The 12,944-nt window shown below is 33.1% G+C and overlaps 1 protein-coding gene across 1 annotated transcript; it reads right to left on the bottom strand.

The window, feature by feature from the left end:
• Positions 1-2,761: 2,761 nt before the first annotated feature.
• Positions 2,762-3,389, bottom strand: LOC108369295 (uncharacterized). Its single transcript, XM_017624386.1, has 2 exons — positions 3,054-3,389; positions 2,762-2,983 (listed from the first exon to the last, which is right to left on the bottom strand). The coding sequence occupies exons 1-2, from the start codon at positions 3,387-3,389 to the stop codon at positions 2,762-2,764; spliced, it is 558 nt and encodes a 185-aa protein (XP_017479875.1).
• Positions 3,390-12,944: the final 9,555 nt, after the last annotated feature.

The raw sequence follows: 12,944 nt of genomic DNA, 5'->3' as shown, positions 1-12,944 counted from the left end.
GAAGATGAAGATGAAGATGAAGATGAAGATGAAGATGAAGATGAAGATGAATTCATCTTCATCTTCATCTTCATCTTCATCTTCATCTTCATCTTCATCTTCTTCTTCATCTTCATCTGCATCTTCAGCTTCATCTTCATGGTATCTGTATTTTCATTACCCACTCCACAGTGGCGTTAAAGGTTCAATGCAGCCGCCCCCTGTCTATTCACGCATGCGCTTACGCATACGCAAAAATTAAGTTTTATTTTCTGAGCAAAAAATAAAACTCAAGAAATAACGATTATTTTCCGAGCAAAAAATAAAACTTAAAACGTAACGATTCTTTTTCGAGCAAAAAATAAAACTTAAAACGTAACCATTATTTTCCGAGCAAAAAATAAAACTTAAAACGTATCGGTTATTTTCCGAGCCAAAAATAAATCTTAAAACGTAACCTTTATTTTCCGAGCAAATACTAAAACGGAAAACGTAACCATTATTTTCCGGGCAAAAAATAAAACTTTAAACGTAACCATTATTTTCCGAGCAAATAATAAAACTTGAAACGCAACGATTATTTTCCGAGCAAAAAATAAAACTCAAAACATGACAATTATTTTCTGAGTAAAAAATAAAACTCAAAATATAATGAATAAACTTGATTTTTATAAGTAAAAATTAAAAAATAAAAATCAGTGCCGCTGAAAGTATGCCGAGTAATAAAAAGTATATTGGTTTACTCCTTATGCACGTAGCATTTCTCTTTCAGCGTGATTTTTTGAGTTGAAATTTCAAAGGATAATCGTTATTTCCGGTCCCTGATTTAAATCCATAGGCGTTCGCACAGGATGACTTTCATTCATGTTGAACTTTTTCAACATTTCATCAATGTATTACTCTTGATCTAAATAAATGCCGTCCTTATTACGGGATATACGAATATCCAGGCAATGCTTTGCTTCACCTAAATATTTCATTTTAAACAGCTTCATTAATTATGAATTATCAAATCTTCTCGATATGTTGGCTCATTGCTAAACATTAGTATATCATCAACACAGATTGCTAGGAAAATCATTCCTCTTCCATCGTGATGGTAGTAAATGTATGAATCTATTTTAGAACGTTGCAGTCCTAGTTTCTGCAATACTATGTTCAGCTTCATGTTCCACACTAAACTGGATTGCTTTAAGCCATATATTATTTTTTTTTAATCTTCAGAACCTGATCCTTACTACCTACCTCAATCCCTTCTGGCTTCTCTGTGTAAATATCTTCATTTAGCTCTCCTTGCAAAAATGCAGTCACTGCATCCATCTGGTGAATTTCCAACTCATGGCTAAGGCGCTGAGATATATTAACCCCAAGTCTCCATTTTCTACTAAATGTGTCTTAACATCTGTCAAATTTCTGTTTTGACATTGTCCCGTTTTCTCATGTGGGCAACTTGCTGTCTTAAGATTTTATTTTTAAATGGCATCCATCACTGTTGGATTTCTTCTTCTTTCCAATAGCATTCTGGTTGAAAGTTCGTGTTAAATTTATATTTTTCAGCTAAATTCCAATAATTTTGAAATTTTCAGGTAACCTTTTTGATAAATTATGCTGAAAGTTAATTCCAGCATCTGCTGATGGTTTTAATACAAAAATTATTTGGTTTTTTCCCAACAGACTCCTTAAAGATACCAGCGTCTTCGACTTGAGTTCCAGGAAAGATTCATGTAAGTATAGTCTAGGGTATCCGCACAATAAATTTCACTATGGCCCAAGTGCTCAGCGCCAATTTCTAATAGTGTTTTTTTTATGCACACCCCCAATAGCCCGCACTGCCAGTTCCGATACGAATTTGCATCCATCACTATTGGATGAGTGGAATCAAGTTGCTGACAATTTGGCAGTTTCCTCATACATTAGGTGCTATCGATGGCAAGCACATCCGAATCAATGCACCTACAAAGTCCGGATTGGATTACTATAATTATAAGGGATATTTTAGCATAGTGCTATTGGCTGTAATTAATGCCCATAGCCGATTTATTTAACAACATTCTGCAAAGCAAACCACTAAAAGGGCAACTTTTCCCCACGCCATATTATTTTATTGGCGATGATATCTTCGCATTTTACCGACACCTACTCAAAGCATACAATTGAAACAGTAATCTTAATGCTTCCCAAAAAATTTTTAACTATAGGTTGAGTAGAGCACGGATGAGCGTAGAAATGGCATTCGGAAGGCTATCAGCTAGATTTAGAATATTTCACCGCCCGGTTGAGACGTGTGTTGTGTTGCATCTTGCATAATTATTTTACGAAGCCAATCGAGAAACCTCCGTATTTGGGTCAGATATTTGCGCAAAACTTACCAGCAACTATGTCATCTTTGCCACTGCAAGATCAAAGTGGATACCGGTATGTCTGCCAAATCAGAGACAACGTGCGGAGCTACTGCAATTCTGATGGTAATGTTCCATTTCAATGGACGAAAACTAAAAATGTACCATTAAATATGAACTGATGAAAATAAAGCAGAGTTATGCATTTTATAATAATTTTGGAGAGCCATAAATTATAATATGTTTTGCTCAAAATAACAAGTCTCTGAAATAAAGTCCAAATTCGAAAATGAAACAGTGTCTGCAATATATTTACGGTCTAATTACTTTCAACTATTTCTTTGAAAATATTCGTAAGTATAGGGTTTAACCCTAAGATTCACTGCAGGTTAGTAAGCTGCAATTATATATATATATATATATATATATATATATAGTCAGTGTCAAATGTAAACATACACCATGGGGAAGATTCTGTCAAGCGCCTTGTCAAAGTTTGCTTCCTTATTTGGCTTGCGGCGTCGAGATGCAGTGCATGAAGTGGAGGACGTTGATGAGAAGGACGATGCAAGCGAGGGTGCAGATTCTTGTGGTGGAGACATTGATATTAATGTCTCATCTAAACCTTCACCTTCAAGAACTTCAGTCGCAAACTCAACATTTTCCTGCAATCAGATAAATATAGTACATGTATGTACAAAAATAGTTGAAATAACTACACAGTTTTTAATATACCATTTCCAAGTTGCTCGTTGTTTTCCGTAACACAATAACAGAATCCAAAAATTTCATTTCGTTATAATAATATAGGTGGAGCTCATATAGGGTTTCAGCTCCTTCACCCGATTTCTTTGAGCTATCCATTTTCTTCTTTTCAGCAACATAGGTGGTTCGCAAATGTTTTATTTTGGGTTTTACCTCTTCTACATCTTTTCCCAATTCTTTTGAGATCTGCAACCAAGCTTTTCTTTTAAGGTCCACACGTTTATATCCTGCAGACTTGAAGTTCCATAGACATTCATTCTGCCTAAATAAACAAATTAATCTTAAAATATCTGATGGACGTTCCATTACACAATGTGAATTCGTAAATTAGCACAAAAGTTAATTTTTTCAATGCAAATGGCGCGATAAAATGAAAATTGAGTTGTCAAACCACGAAATGACACTTGATGGTAAGACAGTGATGGTAAAAAATTCGGCAAGACAGATATGTTTTTTAAAGAAAAAAATCTTATCTTAAAATCAAAAAAAAAAATTTAAAAAAAAAAAAATTTAATTTAAAAATAAAATTTCACTTAAATGAAAATTTTTTTCACTAACGAATAAAAAATATAAATTTTTAATTAAAATTGATTTAAGTTAAAATTTTTTTTGAACTTAACAACATTTTTTTTAGAATGGGCAATACCGACTCAAAATTAGAAAAGCCCAACGCTAACGTAATAAATGAAGTAGAAGTAACAGAAGAAAAAATTAATATAGAAACAATAGAAATATGTATAGTCATAATTACGATTGTAAGCGTTATAAACTTAGCACTACATGTATACGCTATGCACAATAAAAAATTAAAAAAGAAATATCTAAGTATGGCAAACCAACTAGATAAGGTATAAATAAGAAAGAAACCTCCTCTTAATATTAATAAAAAAAATAAAAAATTGAAAGAATAAGAACCAGAAACTTGATTTTAACAGTGGAAATTTGCGTTCTCCACCTGACATTTCTGTCTTAACACAGCTTTTTTAACATAATCCGTAGAAGGTGGAGACGTGGGGTAAAGAAGAATATCGGACTACGGTTGAATATGTTTCATGGTAATCGGTTCCATTTTATTTATACCGCACTTTTCCTTCTTGCTCCTTCTTAAGCTTAAATATCCATTTAGTTTTAACTAGATTTACACCTGTGGGCTTATCAATGCACACCCAGGTATCATTTTCCAACAAAGAACCTATTTCGCTTTTCATTAGCTTCTACCCTCTGTTTCTTATCCTCTCTTGACATTTCGTCTTTTAAGCTTATACGATCAACATTTTGTACTAATCCAGCTCTATATGCGATATTTTCCTTTTTGCCTAGTCTCTCACTTCTACGCAATGATGGTATTACGTATTCAGCTTGAAGTATCTCCTCATAATCTAAAATTGGCATTTGAGTCTCGGCATTTACCGGAGTCAAATTTTCTTCGTTAAACTAATGTGACCCCCTGAGGATTTCCGTCCTCAGCATATACTTCATCACTATCCAACATTTCATTGGTATTTCCTGATAGAGATAGACATGACTCAAATAAACTATGTGTATCTACATTGTCATACTGACTTTGCCCCACTATTGCAGTATACATTGGTACATTATGTAATGCTCTTTGTAAGGATAATGAAACTCATTTTCATGAAATACACCATCACGACTCGTAAAAACATACTTATTCTTTAAACTATATTCTCTATATCCTTTCGAAGTTGTAGAGTATCCAACAAATATACACTTCAAACTTTTTGGATTTAACATACTTCGTTTCTGCTTCGGAATGTGAGACATTACAGTACGGCCGAAAATTCGAAACACGCTCACATCAGGTTTGCGTCCTGACCCCAATTCCTCCGAAGTTTTGGATAACATTTTATGCGGTGATCGATTAATTATATATTCAGCACAATTCACAGCCTTTGTCCAAAAAAATTTTGGCAAATGCACATCACTCATCTGGATTATAGCGGACTGTTGATTGATGTACGATACCACATCGTTTCAACTCCATCTAATTAGAACGATTCACAAATTTTGTATCATCATCCGTTCGCAGAATCTTGATACGCATACCCTTCTGATTCTGAGCTTTCGCCTTAAATTCCTTGAAGCAATCTAAATAGCACACCTTCCTTAGACTTTATAAAATACACGTAGACTTTTCGCGTGTAGTCATCTAAAAAGTTAAGAAACAACGGTTTCCTTTCAAAGATTTTACCTTCACTGGTCCACATACGTCCATGTGTATAATATCGAAAACCTTTGTTGCTCTTGACTCTTCCGACGGAAAGCTCATTCGATTCTGCTGGCCCATTGAACATGACTCACAAGGTCGTTTCTCTTCCATTTGAAACTTTATACCATCCACATACCCCTTGGTTAACAACACCATATTGTCTGCTCCTAAATGTGCAAAACGTCTGTGCCAGGTCTCATATGGTTCGGTTTTCGTGTGGAATTGTAGTGTGTAGTATGCAGTGTGACTTTTAAAGAACAAACAAGTCGAAGAAAACTAACCCAAATCATTTCACAATTCAACTCGCACAAATAAATATCAAATATCATTATGAAAAGACCTTGATGGCATTCTTTGTCACTTCAGTTCATTACCACTTAAACCATTAAGTAAAACATATTGTAAAATAGATTTTAAGGAAGAATTCTGACAAAATAAAGATCAATACAATTTACTCCGCTCACACATGCGGTTATACTAAAATTAAAAATATTATTCTTTACATGGCGATCCTGCCAGTGTGCTTCGCACTATAGAGCACCAAAAAATTATTTTAAAAATTAAAAAGAGGCTTCATTTTGAGCCTCTACTCAAAAAAAAAATATATAAATTTCCAAAAAATTATAAAAATCCAAAAAATGAAATTTCAATTAAAATCCTGAAAAGTGTGCTTCAAATTAGAGCACCTAAAACCAAAAGTCCTGACGGGACAGCCAAAGCGTCCGTCAGTTGCAATGACAAGAAGGAAGCCCGGTCCCCAGCCATTGACCATTGAGGAGTACCGGAGGCGACAGAAAAACCAAAAACCAAAGAAGGAAGAAATAATAATCCCACCAGTAGCAAGAAGGAAGAGGCGTGGAGGCTACACGCAAAAACTAAAGAGGGAAAAAGCCATCCTCCAACGTGAGCTGAACACAGAACCAGCACCACCCTGGGGAAGATCGTGCCAAATCTGGGAACGCATAGATGAAATAACGTTCCTCATCAAACAAGTCCTGGACGCCAGACCAGGACGGACAACACAATAAGAGAAAAACCCCATAGATTGTATTAATGAAGTGCTCCCTATTCGCACTCATAGGGCCAGTAAGCGATAATCGCTCGGGGCAACCAATTTTTAAGAAAAACAAATTGAAATTGTAAATTAATAATTAGCAAATGAATTGAAAAAAAATAATAATAAAAAAAAAAGAAAAAAAATTCTTTTAAAGAAAAAAATCTTATCTTAAAATCAAAAAAAAAAATAAAAAAAATGCAATTTAAAAATAAAATTTCACTTAAATGAAAATTTTTTCACTAACGAAAAAAAATATAAATTTTTAATTAAAATTGATTTAAGTTAAAATTTTTTTTGAACTTAACAAAATTTTTTTTAAGAATGGGCAATACCGACTCAAAATTAGAAAAGCCCAACGCTAACGTAATAAATGAAGTAGAAGTAACAGAAGAAAAAATTAATATAGAAACAATAGAAATATGTATAGTCATAATTACGATTGTAAGCGTTATAAACTTAGCACTACATGTATACGCTATGCACAATAAAAAATTAAAAAAGAAATATCTAAGTATGGCAAACCAACTAGATAAGGTATAAATAAGAAAGAAAACTCCTCTTAATATTAATAAAAAATAAAATAAAAAAAAAAAAAATTTTGAAAGAATAAGAACCAGAAACTAGATTCACTTGATAATTTTATGTCCATGGATAAATGGGAAACAATAATAAAATCCATAGAAACTAATGCAGTAATAATAAAAAAATCTTATAAATGCATTACACAAAACCGTAGCATAGGGCAAGACACAATCAGAAAACATTTAGGCATTATAATAAGTTCAATAGAAGATGTTAGAAAGACAGTAGCAATAAATAAAAACAGATTTACACAAACACATAAGAACCAAGCATTAAAAATATTTTGGGAACTCAGGGATTTATTAGTTAAAGCCCTTAACCGTCATAATATTCAGCAAGAAGTTCCACACACTATTGAAGAACCAATACAAATTGATATCAATATCCTTATAACACCTAATATACAACAACTTATGATAGAAGATAATATTACTGAAGAGGAAGGACTGGAAGAAATCAACATAGCACAGACAAATATAGAATTTATAAATACTGCCACCAGGTTGATTCCTGAATTCGATGGAAAGCCAGAAAATCTAAGATCATTCTTAGATGCACTTTCTTTAGTAGACACACTAAAAGGCAACCACGAATCAGTAGCCGTTAGTTTAATAAAAACTAAACTAAAAGGCAATAGCAGAAACCTCTTAGACAGTGAGACGACAATTCAGTCTATCATAGCTAAACTAACAGCATGTGTAAAAGGCGAAACCATTGAAGTAATATCGGCAAAAATTTTTAACATTAGACAAAGTGGTAAATCCGCTAATACTTACTGCAATGAGATAGAAACACTGACCAAATCCTTAGAAAGCGCATACATCGCTGACGGCATACCCTGTAGTCAAGCCACCAAATACTCAACCCAAGTAGCAATAAAAGCAATGACCAAAAATTGCACCATAGATAGAGTAAAACTCATCATGGAGGCAGGTCAATTCAACTCCATGAACGAAGCAATAGGAAAGTTTGTCGGAAGTTGCACCGAAGCAACTGGACAACACAACACTATCCTACACTTCGGTAGATCAAATAAACCCTACCATGGAAACAGAGGAAATGGTAGAGAAAGCTACAGAGGTGGTAACAGAGGAAACTACAGAGGAGGAAATCGACAAAACAACAGAAGATACAATAACAATAATGGTAATAGAGATAACAACTCCAACTATCGTGGAAACCGTAACCGAAACAATTATAACCGACAAGAAAATGGTCGAACTAATAATGTTAGAATAGCTAACAATAACCAAGAACATTCGGAAAACTCTCACAGTCCCCTAAGATCAAGTCAATAGAAAGAAAAGTGTATAATCTTAATCTTAACTTGAGCATTTTTATAAAAGTCCAATTAAATGACACTAACAATACAATAATATTATTAATAGACACAGGAGCAGATATTTCACTAATAAAAACTGCACACTTTAAACAAGATCAAATAAACACACAAATCATTACATCATTAAGTGGAATAGGACAAGGTAAAATAAAATCAATAGGAACTACACACTTCGATCTGAAGTACAAAAATTTCTTAGTTCCGCACACCTTTCACGTTGTGCACGATGATTTCCCAATACCTTGTGATGGAATCATCGGTATGGATTTTATCAGAAAATACAATTGTATTCTAGATTTCAACGAAGATTTTGATTACTTTGTACTACGTCCACCTAACTTTCACCAACACATAGAAATACCAATAGCAAATACATGCAATGAATACTTAACCTTGCCAGCAAGATCAGAAGTAATACGCCAAATAAAAATTAAAAGTACAAGTCAAGATATACTTGTACCAAAACAGGAAATTCATCCAGGTGTATTTATAGCTAGCACTCTTGTAAGAGCAAATAAAGCATTCATTCGCATTCTAAATACAAATTTTCACACAGCAAAATTTGAGGAATCAAAAATCATAACCGAACAAATTAATGATTATGAAATTGTCACAAATAACCAAGTTAATAATAACAGTAGAAAAACAGAAATCTTAACCATATTAAATAAACAATTTCCAAGTCAATTTAAAAATACCTTAACAAACCTTTGTTCAAAATTCACTGATATTTTTGGTTTAGAAACTGAACCGATAACAACTAATAATTTCTATAGCCAAAAATTGCAAGTTAAAGATAATACACCCGTATATATTAAGAACTATAGAGTACCGCATACTCACAAAGATGAGATTGACAATCAAGTGAAAAAATTGATAGACGATGGAATAGTCGAACCATCACACTCCGAGTACAACAGTCCAATCTTACTAGTACCAAAGAAGCCACTACCAGGCTCTAAAGAAAAAAGATGGAGACTAGTAATAGATTACAGACAACTGAATAAAAAACTCGTCGCAGACAAGTTTCCACTGCCAAGAATAGACGACATCCTAGATCAACTTGGCAGAGCAAAATATTTCTCTTGCTTAGATTTAATGTCTGGATTCCACCAAATAGAACTGGAAGATAAATCTAGAAATCTTACGTCATTTTCAACGTACAATGGATCATATAGATTCACTAGACTTCCATATGGACTAAAAATAGCACCTAACTCATTCCAAAGAATGATGACATTTGCTTTCAGTGGTTTAAAACCAGATCAAGCTTTCTTATATATGGACGATTTAGTCGTATTAGGATGCTCTGAGAAGCACATGCTTTCAAATTTAACTAATGTCTTTGAATTATGTAGAAAACACAATCTCAAACTACACCCCGAAAAATGTTCATTTTTTAAAACGGAAGTAACATATCTAGGACATAAGTGTACTGATAAAGGGATACTACCAGACGATAGTAAATATTCAGTAATCAAGAATTATCCACAACCTACTGACGCAGATGGCGCACGAAGATTCGTAGCCTTTTGCAATTACTATCGAAGGTTTATCAAAAACTTTTCGCACCATTCTAGACACATTACGAGACTAACAAAAAAAAATGTACAGTTCGAATGGACTGAAGATTGTGAAAAAGCATTTAATTATTTGAAGAAAGCATTAATAAGCCCAACATTACTGCAATACCCTGACTTCGGGAAAGAGTTTTGTATAACTACAGACGCAAGCAAGTATGCTTGTGGGGCAGTTTTAACTCAAGAGCACGAAGGAAAACACCTACCAGTTGCATATGCATCCAAATCCTTCACAAAAGGAGAAAGCAATAAATCCACCATTGAACAAGAATTAACAGCAATTCACTGGGCTATTACACACTTTAGGCCATACATATACGGTAAACAATTTCTTGTCCGTACGGATCACAGACCACTAACATACTTATTTTCAATGAGAAATCCTAGTTCTAAATTGACTAGAATGAGACTTGATCTAGAGGAATATGAATTCACAGTTGAATATCTTAGGGGCAAAGATAATTATATCGCGGATGCTTTATCGCGAATAACAATAGACAATCTAAAAGAAATGACTGAGTCAGTAGCTAAAGTACTCAGAATAACAACACGTTCAATGACACATAAAAAAGACACAGCATGCACAGGTAGTAAATTAAATAAGCATCATCAAATATATAATAAGCCCAATATATACGTTCCTTTAAATAACACTGACGTCAGGAAATATTGTAAATTAAAGATTACCCCTGAAAGATGTTACATCAAAAGAGGTAAATCGATAATTGCGTATATATATATCAATGATTTATTTACTAATGAGAAATTTGACTTAGGTCAATTTTTCTCAAGGCTCGATGAAGTGGCCGGTAAATACAAAATTGATAGACTACAATTGGCACCAAACGAGAAGATTTTCGAATTTATCTCGATTATTGATTTTAAAAATAAGGGCAATGAAATATTAAATCAAGTAAAAGTAGCGCTACTGAACAAGGTGATCCAAATTGATGACAATGCTAAAATTAAAAATATCTTAAAAAGATATCATGATGACCCAATTGAAGGAGGTCACTGCGGAATTTATAGAACCACCGAAAAAATAAAAAAATACTACTATTGGAAAAACATGACTAAAGATATTAAAAAATACGTAAAGTCATGCCATAAGTGTCAAACTACAAAAACATTAAAACACCTGAAAAATCCAATGACTATTACAAAGACACCGGTACAAGCTTTCGATACGGTATTCGTTGATACCATCGGTCCATTTCCAAAATCGATTAACGGAAATGAATATGCAATCACTATAATATGTGACTTGACAAAGTACCTAGTAACAATACCTATACAAGACAAATACGCAAAAACAATCGCAAAAGCTATATTTGAACATTTTATTCTCGTTTATGGTCCAATGAAGACGTTCATTTCGGACATGAGAACAGGATACAAAAATGCGATACTTACGGAATTATGTGAATTGCTCAAAATAGAAAAAATAACTTCTACAGCACACCATCACCAAACCCTCGGTACTATAGAAAGGAGTCACAGAACATTCAATGAATATGTTCGCTCCTACATATCAATAGATAAAACCGACTGGGATGAATGGCTTAAATATTTCACATACTGTTTCAACACGACACCATCAACAGTACATAACTACTGCCCATATGAATTAATATTTGCTAAAATACCTAATAGTTTCGAACAATTTAGAGAGATAGATAGAATTACCCCATTATATAATGTAGATGATTACGCTAAGGAAGCTAAATTTAGATTAGAAGTAGCTAGTGTAAGGGCCCAACACTTAATAAATAAACTAAAAGAAAAACAAATATTTGCTTATGATAGAAATACTATACCCTATAATTTTAAAATAGGAGATTTAGTTTTATTAAAAAATGAATCAGGACATAAGTTAGAACCTCAGTATAAAGGTCCATTTACCATAAGAGATATACTTTTAAGAGGAAATGTACAAATAATAGACAATAAAACCAATAAAAACCAAATAGTTCATAAGAATAGACTTAAAAAGTACAATAATTAAAGAAATAATAAAAAAGAAATAAAATGTTAAAATTATTGTGTTTGGCTTAACACATTTTTTATATCAACTTGAAGATAGATTAATTGGCTTTATTTTCATATCATTACTTTCTCAATCGGTTACGTAGTTTAGAAAATATTAATATTTTAAAATATCGAAAAAAATGTTACCTCTTATACCTTCTTTACTTTTAAATTGCGCCAAATAATATTTATATAGTTGAAATCAGCGTAAAAAGTAATATCGGTTAGGGTTCAATCGATAAAAATAAACACTCGATACTTTTCTTTTGATACCAAATATTTTTTACTCGATACCTTTTTGTTCGGTATCGAGTAAGTATCGAAAGAAAGTACTTGTATCGAAAGACTAATTTCTACTTCTTTTATCATTGAAACGGGTACTCAACAAATGACGCCCGTTACTCGACTTTTTGGGAAAAGTGCGGTCGTATAGTAGAGAAAGTAGAATTCGCTTGTCTGGAAAGCATTTAGCAAAATTGTTGTTCCTTGGCAGTGTACCCCAAAAGCTATTTTTTTCATAACTATTTTGTCAATAATATACTTATATGAAGTCATATATATAATTATAACTAATATCCTTCCTTGTAATGTACCAAAAAAACAATTAATTTTTTTTCATAAATGGTTTGTAAATAATGTAGTGCGCTTATACTTATATAGGTTACCTTATTGATAAGTTTCGGATTTTTATTATACCCGAGCGCACTTGTGCACAAGGGTATTATAACTTTGTTCACATAACGGTTGTTTGTAACAGGCAAAACGAATCAAGATAGATATAGACAAATGTATACATAAATGATCAGAATGAAAAAAGAAATCGATTAAGCGGTGACTGTCTGTCCGTCCGTCCGTCCGTCTGTCCGTCTGTGCACACGATAACTCGAGTAAAAATTGAGATATCTTAACGAAACTTGGTACGTGCACTTCTTTCGGGCGTAGGACGGATGGTATTGAAAATGGGCAAAATAGGACAATAACCACGCCTACCTCCCATGTAACGGTAATTTTCAGAAATACGAAAACTGCGATATTTTAGTAA

Source organism: Rhagoletis zephyria, unplaced genomic scaffold, assembly GCF_001687245.7.
Source record: "Rhagoletis zephyria isolate East Lansing unplaced genomic scaffold, Rhagoletis_zephyria_1.1 Rzeph_scaffold_03592, whole genome shotgun sequence".
Lineage (NCBI taxonomy): Eukaryota > Metazoa > Arthropoda > Insecta > Diptera > Tephritidae > Rhagoletis > Rhagoletis zephyria.
This window is presented reverse-complemented; position numbering and strand designations above follow the sequence as displayed.

What these genes read in the sequence shown, in the direction of transcription:
- LOC108369295 (XM_017624386.1), bottom strand. Translation starts at nt 3,389, where the DNA reads ATGGAACGTCCATCAGATATTTTAAGATTAATTTGTTTATTTAGGCAG. An exon ending in CAACGAGCAACTTGGAAATG is followed by an intron (nt 2,984 to 3,053) that starts GTATATTAAAAA and finishes ATCTGATTGCAG; the next exon opens with GAAAATGTTGAGTTTGCGAC.